This window comes from Bufo gargarizans, chromosome 3, assembly GCF_014858855.1.
Source record: "Bufo gargarizans isolate SCDJY-AF-19 chromosome 3, ASM1485885v1, whole genome shotgun sequence".
Lineage (NCBI taxonomy): Eukaryota > Metazoa > Chordata > Amphibia > Anura > Bufonidae > Bufo > Bufo gargarizans.
Genome location: NC_058082.1, coordinates 613,878,247 through 613,903,636, shown reverse-complemented (window position 1 = coordinate 613,903,636; position 25,390 = coordinate 613,878,247). Strand labels below are relative to the sequence as shown.

Genomic DNA, 25,390 nt, shown 5'->3' with positions numbered 1-25,390 from the left:
CTATATCCAGTGCATGAGGTAACAGGGAAAGGGGGTAAGTGTCCCGTCAAACACTGTGAGCAGTTCTACTAGTGTGAAAAGTGGCGAAGAGGTGATACCTCCAACTTCTGCTGGCAATGGAACCATGTAGAGACAGGAGAGTGATTGTAGTACACTCCAGGCATCTCTTGCTGTTGGAGGTTTTGTGTTTAGAGACTACCGTCCAGGGCTGGTCAGGTAGTGGCTTGAGGGCATGGCGCTTGGCTAATGTGGAAGGGGCCACATCCTGATAAAGGAGAGCTAGTGAGTCACCATACCTTAATTCTTTATTTTCATGGGAAGCCTGCAAAATGGCTGTCATCCCGCATATAACATGTCTGGGTGGTTCTCCTTGTCTAGGCGTGGGATGGAGAGATCGGTGGATCCTCTCAATAATAATAGTTTCTGCCCTATCATCGCCCAGCAGGTCCACAAATAGATTCATGGCAGCAGGTTTCAGCTGCTCTGACAACACCAACTGGGACAATCCATTTATCCTGACATTATTTTGTCGGCTTCTGTTTTCTTGGTCCTTGATCATGAGGTATGCATTGTTGTGCAAACTGATCTGGGCCTCAAATGAATGTACTAAAGTCGCGCTGTGTGCTACTACTAGGCCCTGGTTGTTTTCCAGCTTGTCTACTAGATGCCCCAGAGCCCTTATGTCTTGCCTTAATTCTCTTATTTCTTGAATCAGCGGGGCTAGTGCACTGTTGTCTTCAGCTTGCGTAGCGTCTCCAGGGCCAGGGTGCAGTCTCCTTCTCCCTCCTCCTCTCCCTCAGAGTCACATACATATGTCTGGACGCTGCCAGATTTTTCCTAAGAAATATGTCCATCTCAGCTTGATTTTGAACTTTTGTTTGGGTGTTCCAGGAGCTTCCCTCCCTATTTTGACCATTTTATAAATGTCTCCGGCGAGTATTAACTGAGAAGCAGGGGTCTGTGAGGCAGGAGCTATCTCTCCAACCTCTGTCTTGTTCAGCGGTTAGGTTCTGCCCCCCATAAACCAAACCTTTCTATCTATCTATCTATCTATCTATCTATCTATCTAATCTATCTGTCCATCTATCCTATCTCATATTTATCCATCTGTTTTTATTTATTTATTTATTTGAAAGGCCATTAATTCCATGGCACTGTGCATCAAAGGAGGTTACATATACTTAATATAAAACACAAAGATAAATGCTAATAAAACTGGTACAGAGGGGGAGAAGACTTTGCCCTCTTCAAGGGAAGGGGAACGACACAGTAAGTGAGGGTAAAAGCTGGTCCTCTGGTTGTGTGGTGGCAGCATGCTAATTGTAGGTGGTAGGCTTTCTGGAAGAGGTGGGTTTTCAAGTACATACTTTGGAAGGTTTGGATGTTGGGGAAGACACTGATATCCAGGGATAATGAGTTCCAGAGTATGGTGGATGCACATGAGAAATCTTGTAGACAATTGTATGAAAAACAGGCAATAGGAGAACAAATAAGGAGGTCCTGTGAGGATTGGAGATTATGTGTAGGGATGTACAGTATCTGAAAAGCAGGTTAGAGATATAAGTAGGGGACAAATTGTAGATGGCCTTATACTGTATGTAGTTGTTAATATTCTGAACTGAATTTTCTGGGCAAGGGGGAGCCAGTGAAGGGATTGGCAGAGGAGAGAGGGAGAAGAGGAATGAGGGGAGTAATTGATTAACTGGGCAGTGGAGTTTAGACTAGATTGGGAGGTCAGAGAAAAGGATATTGTAGAAGTCCAGGCAGGAGATGAGGTTAGCTTCGCAAGTGAAATGTCCTTGTTTCTGAGTCTTGGCAGAACTATTCCAACTCAAGACTTCAGAAGTCCTGACCTTTTGTAAATGAACCATAAGACAGACCAACACACTTGCTTAGGTGAATGAGAGCATTGGTGATGTCTCCACTGATTTTAGTTGTTCACGTTCCTGTTTTTCTCCATTTAGTCGAGATTCCAGACCATCATGTGCAGACATATTTGGTCCGGGATGTGCAGCCCTTTTTTGTGATTGCATGGTAAAGTCCTTTTTTCTGGTCCTAGGGATAGGGATAGAACGCAAGCCAATTTTGATTGAATCCTCAAATCTATCTCATATCTATCTATCTATCTATCTATCTATCTATCATGTATCTGTCAGTAATCCATTTAATGATTTGCATATTTATATTTTAACATTGTTCAAATATTTAATTCTGTTTCTGGATGGGCAGCTGGACTATATTGGAACGCATGTAGCAAGTACCATATGTACAGATTATGCACTGTTTATCAGATTATTGTGCCACAACATGTTACACTCTTTGCATGGTGTACCATTCTAATACCAAGCAAATTCGGCTGCCACACTGTACAAACAGCATAGTGAATCATCTTTATACTGACTTAGCAAACTTAAAGCTTAATATGCTAAATGTGTTGAAGAAACAAAAAATAAATTGACATTTGCCATGACATCTATAATTCACAATGTCAAGTTAAAAAGCTAGGCAGTAAATTGAATATTGTAATTTGCAATTTATTGTGGGTGTTTAAATAGGAATAAATTAATAAACCTAATAAAACTTTGTATTCTCAATCACCCAGGCTATTGTCTATTCATTAAGTTCCACCCCTACAAAGCATGGCATGAAGCCATAGTCAACTAAAACAAAAAGGGATAAATTATACATTTAAGTGACAGTAGGTTGCTTTTCTCTTTCATGTTACCATTTAAAATAAATATAACTTCAACAAAGTTTCTGAAAAGATGTTCCAGGTTCTAAAATTGCATAAAATTCAGGAAATGTATTACATAATTTCTATGCCAAAACATACAGTGATTGTTTATTCCCTGTGTATTATATTATTTTAAGATCATTTTAAGATATTTTAAGATAACAATGTTTCAATGGTTAGCACTGGTGTCTTGCAGTGTCGGGGTCCTTGGTTCGAATCTGACCAAAGACAACATCTGCCTTAAGTTTGTACGTTCTCCTCATGTTTGCGTGGGTTTCTTCTGTGTACTCTGGATTCCTCCCACACTGCAACAATATACTGATTGTGAGCTCTATTGGGGACAGAAAGTGATGATAATGTCTGTACAGCCCTGAGCAATTGAGTAAAAAAAAAAAAAAAAAGGTAACACAAAAGTATTCTACTTAATATCTTATACATATTAGGCTACTTTTACAAATAGCTACTTTGACATTTGTCTTGTATCTGCACAAACGGATCCGCACAGATAATGCAAACGCTTGTATCTGTTCAGAACCGATCCGTTTGCATTATTCTTTTAAAAAAAAGTCTAAGTCAAAACGGATCCGTCCTGACTTACATTGAAAGTTAATGGGGGACGGATCCGTTTTCAATTACACCATATTGTGTCAGTGAAAACTGATCCGTCCCCATTGACTTACATTGTAAGTCAGGGCGGATCCGTTTGGCTCCGTATCGTCAGGCGGACAACAAAACGTTGCAAGACCTAAACCATCTCACATGAAAAAGCCTCACAGAACACACCATCACCCACACTGCCTACATTAAATGATTCAAACTACACAAACCATAAAAGAATCAAGTTATAGTTTGTTGCACATAAAGTGTCAAGTCAATGTTTGCTACATTTGTAAGTATAAATGGCGAGTTAAATTGCTCTGTAACCTTGATGGTATAAATTTCCTTTATGGTATGGTTGTTGTGCAACTGCCGACTACTAGAAACTACAGGATAGCATGGCATGGAATCTAACATATTGCATTGTGACTTTTGTATTTGTTCCCTAAGTTGCACTACATAATGTTTGTTTTTCATCTTCATAAAATGTTCATCATCCTCAGAAGTACTTTTATATAAAGCTGAAGACCCAAAATAACTCAAGGAAGTGACAATCTGGCAAGCCACCAATAATTTTGGCCCATCCTACTTATGCACTTAAAATTTATCATTAAAATAAGCCTCCGGTCCCTACCTTACTTCTGAGGGAAGTATATTCACCTGATTGCCATGGCATGAAAGTATAAAGTCAACCAGAAACTATATACATACATAATACCGGAGTCACAAGCTGCAACATAAAGTAAATGAAGCATTTTACAACATGAGTACCTTGCACCCTTAAGGAGACAGTAAAATACACAGCACAAAAAAGCAGTAGAGAGGCACATTACATAAAAATGATGAGCAACTAGTAAGCATCGAAAGTTAAAATATTTCCAGGGACGAAAATGAGAGTTTTATCGTAAATAAGTTCATTTAGGTTGGAGAAATGCATGTTTCTCTTTTTACGATGCAGTTTGGGAACTATCTCTGCTTTGATTGATACTTTCATGCAATATTTTATTTTATTCTTCTCATAAATTTAAGAGGAAAATCCTGAAAATCGAACATGTGAACATAGCAAGATTTTCACAATTCACAGTCTTTTCCATTAGAGGTTTCTGAGATGTTTAATATGGCATAAAGTTTTACTACAGCTATTATACCGCAACCACGGCCAATGGAAATTGCCCCTGCATTTATTTCTACTGTGAATTATAAGTACGTAAATGACCATGAATAAGAGTCATTTTATTAGGCTTCGGCTTAGGTATAAAATGAGTGCTATTAATAAACTATGAGCTATAAAAGCACACTGGCAATTGTTTGGCATACTATAAACATAAAAAATTTAAATGAGAATAAACTAAAAGCACAAATTTCATCTTATAAAGCAAAATATGTAAGTGAAACTGCATAAATAAGCATTTTAAAGTCATAATATGTAATGCATATGGTGGCAGAGCAAAAACGCTAAAGAAAAACTTTCTGAGTGATTTGTCAATATTCACAGTACGGAAACAAGCAGAGGTCAGGGCAAGCCAAATATGTGGAAATCCCTGAAACTAGTCTCGCAGGCAGCAAAGGGACAATACTGTAAACAGTCCATGGTCAGGTCAGACAGCAGGGTGTCTGAGCCAGTAAAAGGGCAGAGATCTGTACACAGGTAGACAGAATAGTTCACACTCACTGGGAACTAGCAAGCTAGACAACCTAAAGCTCCGAACATCCTCACATAGGGAAAGGTGTCTGAAATACCCAGAAGTGCCCAGCCATTGGCTGAGGAAGACTAGTGTGCGTGCAATGCCAGTGGTCAGGCCCGTTGCTGATAGCGAGCGGGTCTGGACTGTTTGGCAGCAGAAGGGACAGTTGGGTGAGTGACACCCACACATGCCTCCAGCATAACAGCTTTTACCACTCTACCACTTATTGTTGTCATCTCTACTTGTTCCTTGCATGATGGTAGGACAGTACAATTCTCTTGAAGGTATCGTCATCCCTAGTATGTTAATATTACAGTTCCTATGGAAAAGAAACCTCTTGTGTTGTGGAGATTAAAGGGGCATGCCATTATTCTATTATTCGGGAAATTAAAGGGGTATTTCAACCAAAGCCAAAAGCATATTAGATGTTTCTGTAGACAATGCATAAGTGAAGAGAACAAATCTCCTCTATTTCCCCACAATTTGGTCACAGAACCACCATTATCTTAGTAGTTGGTGGTCCTACAAATAGGACTTTCACATACATTTTCATGATACCCTTTCTTTTTCTTAATGGCACTTACCTAGGTCCTGTCCCCATTAAGTCCTATTACAAAGTCAAGAATTTATTCCTGATAACTGGCCAGTTACACCTACAGATAATCGCTAAGATCATCGCTAATGAGCATTTATATAAACGCCTGTTAGCAATGATCCAGCAGTCTAATACTACAACCGATTACCCGTTGAACGAGCAAAATAGTTGTCAAGCTATTTTCAAGCTATGATCAGTAATAAATGGTCAATCTATGATCAGTAATAAATGGGTTATTCCCAATCCTTGCCTTGAATATTGGCCATCCAAACATATTAATGTGGTAGCATGGTACTTAAACATGCCTCTTTTTTAACCTTCTGATTTGGTCAGTTGACCCAGGGTTCCTAGTAATGCTTTATAAGAAGGAGTTATGACACTCCCCAAGTGGCCAAACCTTGGTAAGACTATTTGAAGATTACTGTAATTGAAAGCAGAAATGTTCTGTAAGTATACAAAGCAAACAGAATAAAATAGTGGCCCCCAGTAATACATTGTTTCACAATTAATTATCTAAAATATATTAGATGGAGAATCCCTTTAAATATATACAGTAGATAGGTGTTACTCCAGAAATCACATTGCACGCCAGTTATGGATAAAGAGCAAACAACCTTAAATTTATTTGAAAAATTACATATTGTAAATATTGCAATGGGAGTTTATATAAAAATTACCAAACTTAATTGGAAGGTGGTAGTGTTAGGCACCATTATTCGAATTGCGAATTTTAATCACGAATATCGCCACTTTGAGAATTTGAAATACGCGCATATTACATTGCTAATTTTCGCAATCAAGAAAATAATCGCAAATTCGAGAATTCTCAAATATATGATGAATATTCACCCAAATATTAGCAAAATATAGCTAATTCAAATATTCCCCCTGCCGCTCATCGCTAGAAGATGGTAGTGGTTTTCAGCACTTTACCTACGATTATCACAGAATTAGCCATCTTCTAAGCAGTGCTGGTCCTGAATTACCTGCTGACATGACTGACTCTGAACGATTACTTGAAATCAATATGATGGTGCCTTCAGATTGCACCAACAGAAGATCTATATAATGCCAAGCAGCAATTCTGATAAAAAATGCACAGGAAGGAGTTTTATAGCTCATGGACATGTTAATAAATATACAATGCAAATAAGATTTTATTATTGATTTTACATTTGTCAAAACTGCAGCACAAACATTTTGATAATTTACCATTTATGGAGCATCATCCCAGTAGATGTTAAATAAAAATAAATTACAATAATTTCCCAAACTCCAGTTACTTTATTAAAGAAGTCCTTTTATACAAAAAACTGTAAAATATGATCTTTCTCTACTCAATAGGGTGTGACACTATAGAAACAGGAAGTCAAGGTGGAACTATAGGTAGGCAATGTATGCAGTTGTCTAAGGAGCATCCAGGAGCATTGAGGTGGGAGGGTGCTTTTTTTTTATAAATAAAAAGCAAAAACATTTTTCACATGCTAAGCTCGCAGTTAAAGTGGAGAATGTATTAGGATGGATGTTTCTCATACCAGTTTTAATAACAAAATCCAGTAGCATACATAATTCAAAGATAAGTCTGGTCCATTGTCATGAGTGTTGTGAACCAGAAAAACAAATCTACATCAGTAAGAGAAATGATGTAGATGTATAGTCTAATGTGCATGTTTTCTGGTGTACACATTGTTAAATGAGTGAGGCAACAGGGTTCCTTCCAGTGGCCCACCTACTCCTGTTCAATTTTTGCAAAAGTGTCAGGGGTTGTGTAACAGTGAAAAATGTCAACATTTTGGTGCAAAATATAGCTTGCACCAAAAATTTTATGCCAGAGAAATGATATATTCCTCCAACAGAGTGACTGTGGGAGGAATATATCACTGGTATCACTGGTATGACTGGTTTCATTATTGTCCTATCATAGAGAAAGTTATAGAGAAAGCCTGTGAGTCTTACTTTCCCCATTCTCACACAGTGTACAATGGTTCTTGCTGTATACATACTAATTTAAAGGGGTTGAGTCAAGTTTATGTTATCCCATATCTACAGGATATTGAATACATAGCTGATCACTGGGGATTCCAGTGCTGGGACCCCCACCATCCCAAGAACGTGGGTCTCTTTCCCCCATTCTGATGGAGCGACAGGTCAAGCATGCCAGTCCATTCATTCTGTGTATTCAGCTATCACTGGCGCTCCCATAGAGAGTAAATGAAATGTCAATGCGTATACACAACCTGCTGCTCCATCAGAATAGGGGAGCAGGACCCTTGTTCTCAGGATCATGGGATTCCCAGCGTTTAGACCCACCAGTAAGCTAGATATCCCCTGTCCACATAAACTTGACACAACCCTTTTAAGACCGAGTAAACTGGATTTTCTGGCTTTCTCAATGCATCCTAGCATTCAAGCTGCATTTTATTGAACCAAATCCTAACAAAATATATCTCATCAAGCTCAGTGTCTCCTACTTTATTGTATTCTACCCTGAGATACTGTAGGAAACTTAACAGATCAACTTACTGTAGGCAGGAAGGATCTGGACAGTTATGTTATTGGCATGACTAGATCGCCACAAGCTGCCACTTCTACTGATATACAGTTGCAAGAAAAAGTGTGTGAACCCTTTGGAATGATATGGATTTCTGAACAAATTGCTCATAAAATGTGATCTGATCTTCATCTAAGTCACAACAATAGACAATCACAGTCTGCTTAAACTAATAACACACAAAGAGTTAAATGTTACCATGTTTTTATTGAACACACCATGTAAACATTTACAGTGCAGGTGGAAAAAGTATGTGAACCCTTGGATTTAATAACTGGTTGAACTTCTTTTGGCAGCAATAACTTTAACCAAATGTTTCCAGTAGTTGCAGATCAGACATGCACAACGGTCAGGGGTAATTCTTGACCATTCTTCTTTACAGAACTGTTTCAGTTCAGCAATATTCTTGGGATGTCTGGTGTGAATCGCTTTCTTGAGGTCATGCCACAGCATCTCAATCGGGTTGAGGTCAGGACTCTGACTGGGCCACTCCAGAAGGCGTACTTTCTTCTGTTTAAGCCATTGAACTACCGGCTAAAGGACCTGTGGTGAACTACCAGCTAAAGGACCTGTGGTGACGTCAGATCACATGCTCCAATCACATGGTCCATCACCACGGTGATGGACCATGTGATTGGAGCATTTGATCTGACGTCACCACAGGTCCTTTAGCCGGTAGTTCATCATTAAAGGAGTAAATAAGAGACCGGAACTACGCGATCAAGAGGAGAAGGTGAGTTAATTTTAATTTATTTTTTTAACCCTCAATTGATCACCTACTAAGCATTCTGTATTCAGAATGCTATTATTTTCCCTTATAACCATGTTATAAGGGAAAATAATACAGTGAATAGAATGTCACCTAGCAACCATGCGTGAAAATCGCACCGCATCCGCACTTGCTTGCGGATGCTTGCGATTTTCACTCAGCCCCATTCACTTCTATGGGGCCTGTGTTGCGTGATAAACGCACAATATAGAGCATGCTGCGATTTTCACGCAACGCACAAGTGATGCGTGAAAATCACAGCTCATGTGCACAGCCCCATAGAATTGAATGGGTCCAGATTCAGTGCGGGTGCAATGCGTTCACCTTCCGCATTGCACCCGCTCGGAAATCTTGCCCGTGTGAACTCAGCCTAATACATTATTTTTTTTGAGCCATAGCTTTTTTGTGGCGGTCCTATAGTTTGTCTTACCCTTTTCAGTTTTTCTTAGTCATTTGATCAAGAGGGGTATAAACATTGTCAGTGTTTGAGAAGTGAACAATGTGCAGAAGAGTTTATGACTTACTTTATTTCAGTAGAATAGATAATTGAAAGAATCATTCAACATCAAAAGATTGCTAGAAATGAAGTGCACATCCTGTAATTTGTCTAACACTAGGTATGCCCAAACATAAAAGCTTCTTTCCTCTTGCACATTTATTCGACTGAGTTTTGCACAAAATGGATGAGACTAAGGTAAAGCCGCTGTATTCCAAGCCTCCTGGTAGTTGATCAATATAATGCATTTTCTTGTCAGCAGATTTAACCTTTTAGGTTTTTTTCCGTGTGTTTGTTCTGCTCTCATTTTTTATTTTATTTTATTTTTTTTAATCTGGAAACAATATGCAGCATAAATATATTGTAAAAATTTTTTCTATGCTGATAAGTATGAAAATGTCTCCTGGAATGATAACAGAGGCAGACGAATTTTGTTTTTGTGCCTTGATGTTTCCCACAGATCAATAGATACTAATAGAATTTGGTGGTCTGCAAAGCATGGCAGATCTAATTCCATACAGTATGTGTTTTATGCAAGATAATGCACTACAGTGAGGTCCTCGTGGTTCAAATTGGAAATGAGAGTCTACAATAAATCACAAATGTCAAAGAAAGCCATGTGTTCTCGAGTTCTGGTCTTTTATTCTGCTAAATTTCTTCCTTAACCCCTTAGTGACCAGACTACTTTGGGCTTTACTGACCAAGCATTTTTCTTCTTTTTTTCATCGTCGCGTTCCAAGACCTATAACTTTTTTTATTTTTCCGTCTATATAGCTTTATGAGGGCTTGTTTTTTTCGGGACAAGTTGTAGTTTTTAATGGGGGTACACATAACTTTTTGGGTACACATAACTTTCTAATTCACTTTTATTAACTCTTTCTGGAGGGAGATAGGAAAAACAGCAATACTGCCACAGTGTTTTTACGGTGATCATTTTTCACTATAAATAACATAATATCTTTATTCTCTGCATTGCCGCTTCCCAAGACCGATAACTTTTTAATTTTACTTTCTATAGAGTTGTGTGAGGGCTTGTTTTTTGTGGGACAACTTGCTTTTTCATTTGTATCATTTTGGAGTAAATGGCGCTTTTTGATTGCTTGTTATTATGTTTTTCAGTGTCAGCTAAGAATAAATTAGTAATCCTTTTTTATTTATTTTTTTACGGCATTCGCCATAGGGGATAATTTACATGATATTTATGTAGTCCGGGTCATTACAAACATGGCAATACCAAACTTATGGGAAAGATTTTTTTTTCAATTTTTTTATTGAAAAGTGTATTTTCAAGGAGGAAAAAAGCACAATATTTTTATGGTATTTTAAAAAATTTTTTTTTTAATTTTTTATTTATCACTTAGTAGTCCAACAAGGGGACTATAACAGACAGCTTTTTGATTGCTTTTAAAATCCAATGCACTATCCCTACAGTGCATTGCATTTTAAACGCCTCCGGACCGCCTAACGCAGATCTGCGGTCCGGAGGCGGCAGCTCTGCGCAGAGTGACGCATATACGCGGCATCTCGCGAGAGCCGTGACTTCCTGTGAACGCGCGCGCACAGGCGCGCGCGTTCAATGGAACAGAAGGTAAGAGACAGGATCTCCAGCCTGCCAGCGGCGATCGTTCGCTGGCAGGCTGGAGATGTGATTTTTTTTAACCCCTAACAGGTATATTAGACGCTGTTTTGATAACAGCATCTAATAAACCTGCTACCTGGTCCTCTGGTGGTCCCTTTTGTTTGGATCGACCACAGGTAGCTGTGTAAAGTACCACAAAACACCACTACACTACACTACACCCCCCCTGTCACTTATTAACCCCTTATGAACCCCTGATCACCCCACATAGACTCCCTGATCACCCCCCTGTCATTGATCACCCCCCTGTCATTGATCACCCCCCTGTCATTTTTACGGATCCACGGATACATGGATCGGATCCGCAAAACACATACGGACGTCTGAATGGAGCCTTACAGGGGGGTTATCAATGACAGGCGGGTGATCACCCATATAGATTCCCTGATCACCCCCCTGTCATTGATCATCCCCCTGTCATTGATCACCCCCCTGTCAGGCTCCATTCAGACGTCCGTATATTTTTTACGGATCCACGGATACATGGATCGGATCCGCAAAACACATACGGACGTCTGAATGGAGCCTTATAGGGGGGTGATCATCAATGACAGGGGGGTGATCACCTCATATACACTCCCTGATCACCCCCTGTCATTGATCAGCCCCCTGTCAGGCTCCGTTCAGACGTCCATATGATTTTTACGGATCCACGGATACATGGATCGGATCCGCAAAACACATATGGACGTCTGAATGGAGCCTTACAGGGGGGTGATCAATGACAGGCGGGTGATCACCCATATAGATTCCCTGATCACCCCCCTGTCATTGATCACCCCCCTGTCAGGCTCCGTTCAGACGTCCGTATGATTTTTACGGATCCATGGATACATGGATCGGATCCGCAAAACACATACGGACGTTTGAATGAAGCCTTACAGGGGGGTGATCAATGACAGGGGGGTGATCACCCCATACAGACTCCCTGATCACCCCCTGTCATTGATCACCCCCTGTAAGGCTCCATTTAGACATTGTTTTTGGCCCAAGTTAGCGGAAATAGATATTTTATTTTAATTTTATTTTTCTTACAAAGTCTCATATTCCACTAACTTGTGTCAAAAAATAAAATCTCACATGAACTCACCATACCCCTCACGGAATCCAAATGCATAAAAATTTTTAGACATTTATATTCCAGACTTCTTCTCACGCTTTTGGGCCCCTAAAATGCCAGGGCAGTATAAATACCCCACATGTGACCCCATTTCAGAAAGAAGACACCCCAAGGTATTCCTTGAGGGGCATATTGAGTCCATGAAAGATTGAAATTTTTGTCCCAAGTTAGCGGAAAGGGAGACTTTGTGAGTAAATACAAAAAAAATCAATTTCCGCTAACTTGTGCCCAAAAAAAAAACTTCTATGAACTCGCCAGGCCCCTCATTGAATACCTTGGGGTGTCTTCTTTCCAAAGTGGGGTCACATGTGGGGTATTTATACTGCCCTGGATTTTTAGGGGCCCGAAAGCGTGAGAAGAAGTCTGGGATCCAAATGTCTAAAAATGCCCTCCTAAAAGGAATTTGGGCCGCTTTGCGCATCTAGGCTGCAAAAAAGTGTCACACATTTGGTATCGCCGTACTCAGGAGAAGTTGGGCAATGTGTTTTAGGGTGTCATTTTACATATACCCATGCTGGGTAAGATAAATATCTTGGTCAAATGCCAACTTTGTATAAAAAAATGGGAAAAGTTGTGTTTTGCCAAGATATTTCTCTCACCCAGCATGGGTATATGTAAAATGACACCCCAAAACACATTCCCCAACTTCTCCTGAGTACGACGATACCAGATGTGTGACACTTTTTTGCCGCCTAGGTGGGCAAAGGGGCACACATTCCAAAGAGCACCTTTAGGATTTCACAGGTCATTTTTTACACATTAGGGCCCCTAGAATGCCAGGGCAGTATAACTACCCCACAAGTGACCCCATTTTGGAAAGAAGACACCCCAAGGTATTCCTTGAGGGGCATGGCGAGTTCCTTGAATTTTTTATTTTTTGTCACAAGTTAGCGGAAAATGATTATTTTTTTATTTATTTATTTTTTTCTTACAAAGTCTCATATTCCACTAACTTGTGACAAAAAATAAAAAATTCTAGGAACTCGCCTTGCCCCTCATTGAATACCCTGAGGTGTCTTCTTTCCAAAATGGTGTCACTTGTGGGGTAGTTATACTGCCCTGGAAATTTAGGGGCCCATATGCGTGAGAAGTAGTTTGAAATCAAAATCTGTAAAAAATGGCTGGTGAAATCCTAAAGGTGCTCTTTGGAATGTGTGCCCCTTTGCCCACCTGGGCTGCAAAAAAGTGTCACACATCTGGTATCGCCGTACTCAGGAGAAGTTGGGGAATGTGTTTTGTGGTGTCATTTTACATATACCCATGCTGGGTGAGAGAAATATCTTGGCAAAAGACAACATTTCCCATTTTTTTATACAAAGTTGGCATTTGACCAAGATATTTATCTCACCCAGCATGGGTATATGTAAAATGACACCCAAAAACACATTCCCCAACTTCTCCTGAATACGGAGATACCAGATGTGTGACACTTTTTTGCAGCCTAGGTGGGCAAAGGGGCACACATTCCAAAGAGCACCTTTAGGATTTCACAGGTCATTTTTTACACATTTTTATTTCAAACTACTTCGCACACATTAGGGCCCCTAGAATGCCAGGGCAGTATAACTACCCCACAAGTGACCCCATTTTGGAAAGAAGACACCCCAAGGTATTCCGTGAGGGGCATGGCGAGTTCCTAGAATTTTTTATTTTTTGTCACAAGTTAGCGGAAAATGATGATTTTTTTTTAGATTTTTTTTTTCTTACAAAGTCTCATATTCCACTAACTTGTGACAAAAAATAAAAAAATTCTAGGAACTCGCCTTGCCCCTCATCGAATACCCTGAGGTGTCTTCTTTCCAAAATGGTGTCACTTGTGGGGTAGCTATACTGCCCTGGAAATTTAGGGGCCCATATGCGTGAGAAGTAGTTTGAAATCAAAATCTGTAAAAAATGGCCGGTGAAATCCTAAAGGTGCTCTTTGGAATGTGTGCCCCTTTGCCCACCTAGGCTGCAAAAAAGTGTCACACATCTGGTGGGTGAGATATTTATCTCACCCAGCATGGGTATATGTAAAATGACACCCCAAAACACATTCCCCAACTTCTCCTGAGTACGGCAATACCAGATGTGTGACACTTTTTAGCAGCCTAGGTGGGCAAAGGGGCACACATTCCAAAGAGCACCTTTCGGATTTCACTGGTCATTTTTTACAGATTTTGATTGCAAACTACTTCTAACGCATATGGGCCTCTAAAATGCCAGGGCAGTATAACTACCCCACAAGTGACCCCATATTGGAAAGAAGACACCTCAGGGTTTTCTTTGAGGGGCATGGCGAGTTCCTAGAATTTTTTTTTTTTTGTCACAAGTTAGTGGAATATGAGACTTTGTAAGAAAAAAATAAAATAAAAAGTTCTATGAACTCACTATGCCCATCAGTGATTACCTTAGGGTGTGTACTTTCCGAAATGGGGTCATTTGTGGGGTGTTTGTACTGTCTGGGCATTTTAGAACCTCAGGAAACATGACAGGTGCTCAGAAAGTCAGAGCTGTTTCAAAAAGCGGAAATTCACATTTTTGTACCATAGTTTGCAAACGCTATAACTTTTACCCAAACCATTTTTTTTTACCCAAACATTTTTTTTTTATCAAAGACATGTAGAACAATAAATTTTGCGAAAAATTTATATATGGATGTCGTTTTTTTTGCAAAATTTTACAACTTAAAGTGAAAAATTTCATTTTTTTGCAAAAAAAACTTTAAATTTTGATTAATAACAAAAAAAGTAAAAATACAATGAAATTTTGATTAATAACAAAAAAGTAAAAAGCAATGAAATACCACCAAATGAAAGCTCTATTAGTGAGAAGAAAAGGAGGTAAAATTTATTTGGGTGGTAAGTTTAATGACCGAGCAATAAACGGTGAAAGTAGTGTAGTGCAGAAGTGAAAAAAGTGGCCTGGTCATTAAGGGGGTTTTAGCTAGTGGGGTTGAAGTGGTTAATGGCAATGCTATTCTAACATTGACCAGCAGGCTGCGCCAGAGAGGAGCAGCCTGCTGGAAATTACTGAAGGCTGGTCTGGGGCCTACATCAGACCCCAGGCAGCCTTCACAGACATCGTCACCCCGCAATTGCATTTTCAGGGTGCCGATGGGCGACAGAGGGAGTCCTGCTCCCTCTGTCAGCACTTTACATGCGGTACGTGCCATTGCCCGTGGCATGTAAAGTGTTACCCAGCCCACATCAGCACTCCTGCTGGTCTGGGCTGTTAAAGCAGGGCCGCGGCTCTCATGTGAGAGCCGGGTCCCCGCTCCCCTCTGCACTCCCCTCTAAACTGTATTTAGGATTTTTTTTTATATCTGACATTCAACAAATTAAGACCAACTGAGATAGTAAATTTAAGGCTGGATTCAAGTGGACTATACCATGTGAGGTAAATGTTTTCTGCAGACCCATTCATTTGAATCAGGGTATAATAAGGGAAAATCAAAGATAGAAAATGCTGCCATTTTCTCTGCAAGGACAGATGGCCCATGTGGAAAATAACTCGTATGAATATTCCCATTCAGTTGAAAGGGTCAGTGTTTAGTGTGGGTGCTATCAATGCCAACTCGGACAGCACCTGACTAAAAACTTTGCTCATCTGAAAGCTGCCTAAAAGGTGGCTAGTGCCCAAATATTGTGATATGTGAGCTATATAAAGGACAGTTCTGGTTTTTATGATAAATACTGTTTGAAGGAGTCATGAGCTTAAAATTGATATGTAGGTTAGTGCCTACAGGGGATGAATACATGCTTTTTTTCGGCAGATCTTGATGATTGGCTGCGTTATGGACAGTGGATGGAGAACCACTTTAGGTTAAACTTTAGGCTAAACCTAAGGGTGCTGTCCTGTCTGTGCCCTGGTATTTACCCTTTAACCCTCATACAGGCATCTTAACTTCGCTACTGGGAACTAACCAGGCCGCTACCTTCTGGTGTAGTCCTGATGTAGTTGGCAGATGACCCACAATATACATAGTCAGGAGACAGGTCGAGGTCAGGAGGGGAGCAGTGGTAGCAGAAATGGGAGTAGTAGTAGCTTTTGGATAAAGCTGATCCTTTGGATCATAGCTGTAATCTATGACTACAGTTTAGCTACAGTATTTACGGGGAGTCTGAGACACACCCCTGTCTCATCATTGGTTCAGTCTGTTGATCTCTCACTCCCTCTATAGCTCTGGCTCCTCAGATCGGCCACTGAGCATAAACACAATCTATCACAAACTTAACAGCATTATTGAATGGCGGGTTCATTTCTATCACAGTAAAAGGAACTCTAGTAGTGATCTGCACAATCCATGAGTTTGTCCATATATACAAAAATGTTTAATGCGTTTGATGTATTTCCAATTAAAATTCTGTGCATAAATTTGAGATTAGATCAGATGATGATACCATTATTGTTATATTATGTATGTCATAGTAAAGTAGTGTATGCAACTTCTGAAGCTCAGAGAAAGTACTGCAGGAATGGCATAGAAATGATGAGGATGTGTTAGGGATTTCCCACAGAGAAAAAGCTGTATAAGCGATGTATTATTCAGACAGAGTTCTGCCAGTGATATCTGATCTCTAATTCTCAATTCCTTTTATTTTTTTTCACCAAAATAGCTAGGATCATATTTTCCAATTGAAATACCGGGGCAGCTTTATAAAGGAATGTCAGCGTATTAACCAGCATTGTTCAGTTAGGGGAATATAGCTGTATGTGCTTTAATGTTGGCTGAAAAACAACTCTCCAGTTAATATGACAAAAACATTTGTCAATTTTCCTAGTATATCCTGTTATATTATTTTCTCCATGAATAATGCTCTGTGTGGCCCCAATGAAAAATCTGATAGGGTACCATAACGATTGCATGCTATATCTAGCTCTATCACAATAGGCTATTGGTTCCTTTGGGCCCCAAGACTGCAACCTCTGTATCCCCTATTGTTATATCCCAGGACAGATCTGTTCTTTATTACTTTTACTGTACATTTTAGGTGTTTTTATTTTTATTGTATAATTTTGGGCAATTCTGTTTTATAATGATATTACATTAAATTTGCTTTACAGATCCCAACGCATATCCTGGTCAAGCAGCAACTGACCACGCTCTTATAGGAGGGATAGTAGCAGTAGTCGTTTTTGTCACATTATGTTCAATTATATTGCTTGGGCGATACTTGGCAAGACATAAAGGTATGCTCCCTGCAATTATTTTTATATTAATGCTATTGCCATTCCATTTTACTTTTCATGTTAATTATTATTGTAAATTTCCAACTATCACAAGGTCATTAGATGATTTGTTCAATGTTAGCCTAGTAATTGCTGGACTACAAGTAATGTTCTCTACCATATGGCAATGAAATAATATATTTTAGCATCCCCAAGTGGAAAAAAAAATAGAAGTATTTTTACCATTTCTACCTCTAAAGAAGAGTTGGTATTCAGATGTTCATTAACCCTATTTAGATACCAACAAGTAAATGTAAATAAAAACAATACAAGGATCTGACAATATTATAAACCCATATTTTATTCACAATAGAACACATATAAGATGTAAAAAATACATATTTTACTATTTCATGACATTTTTTTACTCATTTAGAATTTAATGGCAGCAAAACATCTCAAAAAAGTTTGGAAAGGCTGTGTATACCATTGTGTTGCATCACCTCTTAACAACAGTCCATAAATGTCTGGGAAGGGAAGAGACCAATTTCTGGATGTTCTATATTGGTGAAAGGTCTGGACTGCAGGCAGGACAGTTTAGCACCTGGACTCTTCTTCTGAGAAGCCATGCTTTTGTCAAGGAGGCAGTATGTGATTTAGCACTGTCTTGCTGAAATATGCAAGTCCTTCCCCGAAAGAGACGCTGTTTGGATGGGAGCATATGTTGTTCTAAAACCTCTATCTACTGTTCAACATTGATAGTGCCTTTCCAGATGTGTAGGCTGCCCATACCATAGGTATTAATGCAACCCAATACCATCAGAGATGCAGGCTTTTAAACTATGTGCTGATAATATGCTGGATGGTCCCTCTCCTCTTGTCTCCAGAACACTGCGTCTGTAGTTTCAAAAAATAATTTCAAAATTTGCTTAATCTGACCACATGCACAGTTTTAGAATTTGCCTGAATCCGTTTTAGATGAGCTTTGGCCTGGAGAATATGGTAGCATTTCTAGATTATGTTGGTATATTACTTTTTACTAAATGCAGTTTTAACTTGCATTTGCGGATTGCATGATAAACTGTGCTCACAGACAATGATTTCTGGAAGTGTTTCTGAGCCCATGCAGTGATTTCCAGTACAGGATAATGTCTCTTTTTAATTCAGTGCCACCCGAGGGCCCATAGATCATAAGCATCCAATACTGAATGTTGGCCTTGGCCCTTGTGCACATGGATATCTCAAAATTCTCGGAATCTTTTATGACGTACTGTACTGTAGACAGTGGTATATTCAAAGTCTTCACAATTTTATGTTGAGAAACTTTTTTTTAATTGTTCTACAGTTTTTAGCCTCAGTTTGAAGATTGATGAACCTCTGCACATCTTTTAATCTGAGAGACTCTGCCTTTCTAACATACTCTTTTTATAGCCAGTCATGTAACTTAGTAGAAAATTGATCCGTCAGCTCTTTTTTTTATTAGTACTAATTACTTTTCCATTCTTTTGTTTCACCTGTTCCAACTTTTTCTGAAATGCGTTGCTGCCATCAAGTAAATTTTTTTTTTTTTCATGAAATGGTAAAATATCTAACTTTCAACATGTGATATATGTTCTTTGTTCTACTGTGAATAAAATATGGGATCTATGAGATTTACAAATTATTTATTGAGTTTATTTCTCTTTTTACATTTTACACAGCACCCCAACTTTTTGGATTTGGGGGTGTGTTATGCTTAGTAACAGTAATATAGTTTCCATTTACAGAACTAATGGCAGATGAGTGATATGGTCTGTTAAGACCTAGATATGACTAAATCATAAATATATATTTGACACATAGGAATATGCTCACCTGAGTCAGTTGTGCAGCTGGCTCAAAACAGCCACACAGGCATGCAAAAAAATACAAAGCTTGCTCCTTGGGATTGAAGCCGTCATCCAAGTATTGCTGGTGTTAGAAAATGCCAGTCAAATGAAAGAATAATCCCTTCTTAGCGGTGCTTCCCTCTTCTTGTGAATGACATGAACAAATTTGATGTAGTCATGAATATATCCAATATTCCAATATTGTATTGCGTTTCAAGACTGAACCACACTGTTCCTCAGATTAAGTGCACATATTGTGTACTGGTTAAGCATTGAAACCTGTTATTTCTGTACACTAAATAAAAGTAATTTCGGAATATTTATGAATACAAAAAGAAACACCACTACAATTTCATTGTAGCAGAGGATAAGCACCATACATGCAACTTGAAGCTTCTAGGCCTTGAATATGCGGCCAATATGTCCGTATTAGCACCCCAAACATTACTCCTGTCCTTATATTATTAGGTCTTTGGGTCCCATGGTGGTAGAACACATATGGGTTCACAAGATTATCTAAAATCCACAGTCGATCTGCTTTTTGAAGGGGTAGTGCTGCATGTGCAAGCCCTGCTTCCTCTTCAAAATTACCTGTGCACCATCTACTTTGCAGCAGTGGAACAGTGTAATTACAACTGCTTGTCCCATTCACTTTACACTGCATTGCTTCTACAAGCAAGACATTTTGAAGCATAAGCAGTGCTTTTACAAGTTCCTCTAACTCTTCAAAACAGCAGATTGACAAGGGTGCCGGGAGTCAGACCCACGCCGATCTTATATTGATGACCTATTCTGAGGATCAATATCTTTGCACTACACTACCCGTTTATCAATAGGCAATTGTGTTACCAGCCAGTCCCTAATTATAGTTCTTATTAAAATCATAGACATTATAATGTATTGTAAATTTCACCTATATCCTGCTTACAGATGCTTGTGGGAACACTGAAAGAGTTTTAGTTCTAATTATTCTATTATGTTAGGATATAATTCAGTTTCCTAATATAGAGTATAGTTAACAGGTCCCCAAAATTGAGCCTATACTTTAAAGGGACACTTCCATCAGAAAGGGATGTTTTTTTTTTTTTAAAACATGATAAAACAACATATTAAAACATTTTGTTTAAAATTTTGGCTGTTAATATTTTTCATTTTGGCAGCACTATACCATTGAAAATGGCATATAAAGTATTTTTCTTCCCACAAATGATAAAACCTCCTATATAGATAATCAATAGTTAGTTTACTGCTGCTGTGAGGGAAAGATGTTATCTGCAAGGCAATTCTGATTGTAATAGAAGGTGTAGAACTATGATAACACTATAGTATCTCTATTGTTCTCCTGATAGGCCTCGATAAATATGCATACAGAAAAGCATTGCATTTTTTACTATAATGTGTGATGCTCTAATTGACTCGCTACAGGAGGACTTTCTCTGGATGAAATCAATGGCTGTCTGAGAAAGTCAAGCAAGGCTGTTTGCTTTGCTAAAAGTCCAAACAAAAAGGAAGTTATATAGGCTTCAAAAATATTATCTAGAAAATAATCCACCCACCCAATACATTGAGTAATCACATATACTGTAAGTTATTAGTATGTGAGAAAAGACAATTTTGATGGACGTGTCCTTTTAAAACTTCGAGTAGATGTCCTCAGTGGTTTTCATGTGACATCATATGTCCTTGTGTCCTGTAGCTTCTTCATGGTGAATTATCTGAAATAATTGAGGTAAAATATTTTCAGCGACTGGTTCCTTTTGGACAAAGTAAGTGGTTTACTGACCTGAGAATCATTTAAAAGCATCACTCTGAAATCTCTAGGTCTAGCAATTTACAGCTGTGATTTCAAGAGCAGGTTTAAAATCACCATTAAATTGCTATGTAACTGTAGAGCAAAAGTGTCTAGTAAAAATGTTAGCAAATTTCAGGTGAGGAAAATCTCACTTGCCAAATAATTAGTGTGTCAAATACCTCTGAAGCAGCATAGACTAGGTGGTTGGTTGATTGTTGTACCTTGCTGGGAAAAATATTGTTCAGTTGTTTGCAAACGTAAAAGAACAAAATGTACTAATATACTCTAATTTTCAAAATTTCACTAATTGCCCAATTTCACCTATGGTCAAGCTTTCTCGAAAGTCCAGAGCATTTCCTATAAACTGTGATGTTCAAACAAAGCAGGTACCCTCCTCACTGTGTGTTTATCTCCACATCAGCCACAAAGAATAAAAGGATTGGCTTGGCTAATAAACTGAACTAGACAGCCAGCACCTTCATACACATAAGTGATATACAAGGAGTGGGAGGAAGTTCCTTGTGTTACAGCAAAACAGTTGCGGGAGTAGCCCAAAACTGTTGAGTGACCACAGGCCATCTGTGAAGATTTAAAAATCAGAGTATATTAGAATGTTTCTTTATTTGACACTTGGAAACCATTAAGTATGTATTGGACAATCCCTCTCAAACAATTGGTCACTAATGAACTATAAGGATAGGTTAGTAGAAGATTATGTCACAAACACAATTTGAAATTACAAAATAGAAAACAGGCAGGATATACACAAAATAGTGGTGGCTACACAAAGAATATGGCATCTCCCTTTGGTACTAGTTGACAAAAATATTATCTAATCACATTGCTTGCTTGCCCTAATTTTTTTCCCTTGATCATAGTATTGATTCCCAACTATTTCTAACCATGAATGGAGAGGAGATATCAATACATGTTCTCATTCAAAAAAGAGTGAGGACACTCACAGCTGAATGCATCTCTAGGGGTCCCATAAAAACTATAAGGGCTGACTCAATACTGTGAAGCTCTGTTATTTCTCCACCATAACCCTGTTTCTACTGGTGCTGAGCCAGTGTCACACTTAGGGTTACTTGGGCCCACCAGAGGAAAGTATTTTTATGGCCCAACCCCCATATCATTGATAAACTCAAAAAGGTTTTGAATCGAAGTAATAGACTATAGTGGCAAATGGGATTTTTCTCCTGGGTCTTTGGGGGCCACTGGAGGATCCCCTGGTACTCTTTTGGGCCAGTCTAACTCTGTACTGAGCCACTGAACAGTAATTAATTGGTACTGAAATATGTTTTCTAAGTATAGTTGCCCAACTATACATTAAATAATCAGTGTGACTGCATGGTCATGGTGCTCCATAGTATGCATTTGACCACATGGTGCCTCGATGTCCATTGAGCTTCATGACTTGACCACATGATGCCTTCAGCTTTATCATATATTAGGCAACTCATCTTAATACAGTGTGGTGTCATCTAATAAAAATAAAAGTTGAGTACCATAATCTAGATATTCCTACTCATAGATTTGCTTAGCTGATATCCGGTATGCACATATTAATATATACAAGCTTGACTAACTAACCCTGTATTTATCAGTACACTTGTATTGTATTGTAGACACCACAGAATGCTATATATTTTTTTTCTTTTGCCCTCATTATTCCTCAGAGACAGTGTACGTAGCTGAGAGCAATATTAAAAAGAAGAGCATGTCTAGTCCATCCAATACATGCAGACATTCAGCATGCAGATACCACATTAATATAATCTGATGTGGATCAGAACATTGTATATAAATGATATGGTAATGCATTATAAGCAGCTTTGCCTTGCATCAATCTGTAAATGAAACAATAGACAGTCAACGACAAGCAAAATTTCTAACAACCGTTTTTTATAATCTTGATCTCCGTAGGGACATATTTAACAAATGAAGCAAAAGGAGCTGAAGATGCCCCCGATGCAGACACAGCCATTATCAATGCAGAAGGCAGCCAAGTGAATGCAGAAGAGAAGAAGGAATATTTCATTTAAATGCAAACCTGGTTACTGCGAGTTTTACTTATCAGGCTGACTGCTGGAAAAAAAAAACTGGCTATCTTTTTTTTCCCTCCAAAATTCATTCCCACCATTTTCCGCTCCATTTTATTAACTCCTGCTATCAATAGCCAGCTTATGCCAACAATCAGCTGTTGACAGCATCATACCCTAATTGCATTTCATAATGCAGGACTTTTCTGACTGCAGAAATCATATGAAAAATAATAAAAAAAACATGTACATTGTTTTGTTAAAAATCCGATCATACAGTGCTTGAATATACAGCCTTAACAATTTTGTTCTTTATTTTTCTCATTGTTACACAGCAAGCATTATTTTTTTATGTTTACACAAAAAACTTCCAGGCTGCCCTCTTGTATATCCCTCCAGCACACATACAAGTACATAAATACACAAAAATGTATTATAGTCCATGTTATTGAACCTATCGGCAGTTCCATGATTACTATATTCCGTACTGACCCACATATAGACGCCCATTAATGTCCTTTAGGATATTGAGCAACAGCATCCCGTGTGGCTGGGTGCGGTATTACTAAATAGTCTGCAATAATCTGGGCTGCATGTATAAAGACCTGATTGGAATCAATTGAATAACTTACACTTAAGGATCAATACTATTTTCTACCTTTCATTATGACTGGATGATTTCTTTTAATAGTGATGTACTACAAACGACCTGAACATAGTAACATTGAGTATACAGATCGGCTTTAATAACAGTCAGGGCAAAGTAATGTATGGCATTGAATACAATGGACACGCTCAATGTAGGCTTAAACAATACAAAGTCAATTATACATATAGGGAATGTTCACCCATGGATACCATTTTGTTTTTTTGCCTAAATAGGCTTAAAAAATGGTGCTGATTAACCTCTTAGCAGAGCTCTAAAACTCCAGCAGTGACATAAATTTGAAAAGTAATATTCTGTTTCCCTGCATCCACCACTAGAGGGAGCTTAGGAGTTTACTGCATACTGTTTATACATTGAATTCAATATTAAAACAGTATATGGCAAGTTCCTGAGCTCCCCTTGTTGGAGACTACAGGCAGCCAGCATGTCATCTTTAAATCTGTGTCCATGAATGTCGATTGTGAGCTATGTCAGAAAAAAAGGAGAGCTCCAAATACAATAAAGATATGCTAAGAAAAAATAAGCACATCATTTTACCTAAAATGTGGAGATTAATTTTAAGCCCATGGCATATTAAATAGTACTTCCATGTGTTTTTGTCTATATTATGTTTTACTTTCTCCCCCATACCCCTATTTTTTTTATGAATCAGCGTGTTTATTTAATGTTCTAGGTCTATCCATATTTATTGTTTCTATGTGGATTTTTTTTTCTTTAAAAACAGAAATTTTCAGAATTTTTGTGCATTTCTGTATCTTGTAAATAGTACATGTATTAAATCAAGTTGAACATTATTTGATACATATTTAACTTTTTGGATGTAAGCAAGTCACAAGTACCCATTTTCTAATGCTCTCCCCCCTCTTAGATATGAACCCAAAACCAGTATTCCGTGTAGATAATGTGTTTGAATTTCTGTCTGTATGTCCTAGCACTGTTCAAACTTTTCTAGACCATCTTAATTTTTATCTGTTCTACAATGGAAGCACAAATGTTAAAGGAAAGATACTTTAATCTAACAACCAGTGCAGAGCCTCAGGTTTTCAAGTTCAACCATATTTGACTACAATTCTAATTAAGAATTATTTTACTGCTTAGCTTTCTAGGACTTTTTCTTTCATGGTTTTCAACGTATTTTTTTTTTTTTTTTTTTACATTTAGCTATTTGTTTCACCTTTTATTAATTTACCAAATACCAAGAGCAAAGTTGCATTGCAACAAATACTACACAGTGTATGTATACTGTAAATGAACTTCTTCTTCGAGATTCCTGTCTATGCATTTGTGAGGTATAACCTATGTCACAGTAACTGATACAGAATTTCTGACACGCTTTGAACTGCACAGTGAAAGCTTCAGTCTCAATTTATCCACAAGCCATGATACATTTCCAAACATGTCAGTGAAGTTTTGATGATCAAAAACTCACTCAACTAATCATAGACTCAATATTCCGGACCTGTTGGCTTGATTTTCTTTCCTTTCCTTCAGCCTATAATAAAGATTGTTATATTACATTTCCAGCATTGATTCCCAAAGTCAGAGAATGAGAATCGCTCTAAATTATGCTTTGCCTCAATATACCAGGCATTGTGCATTTGAATAGGTATTTTAACAAGGTAGCTCCACTAGTGAAGTGTGTGAGGCTGACAGATTTATGTCTACTGTTATTTATAGAATATCA

At 38.4% G+C, this 25,390-nt stretch overlaps 1 protein-coding gene across 1 annotated transcript in view; it reads left to right on the top strand.

Moving 5' to 3' along the window:
* The window catches only part of CADM2 (cell adhesion molecule 2), a 381,557-nt gene extending 358,375 nt beyond the window's left edge, over nucleotides 1-23,182 (top strand). Inside the window, exons 7-8 of the mRNA XM_044285938.1 lie at nucleotides 17,233-17,358; nucleotides 22,924-23,182. Of these exons, the coding sequence (XP_044141873.1) occupies nucleotides 17,233-17,358; nucleotides 22,924-23,042 (245 nt within the window). The 3' untranslated portion in view covers nucleotides 23,043-23,182. The remainder of the gene's footprint in view (nucleotides 1-17,232; nucleotides 17,359-22,923) is intronic.
* Nucleotides 23,183-25,390: the final 2,208 nt, after the last annotated feature.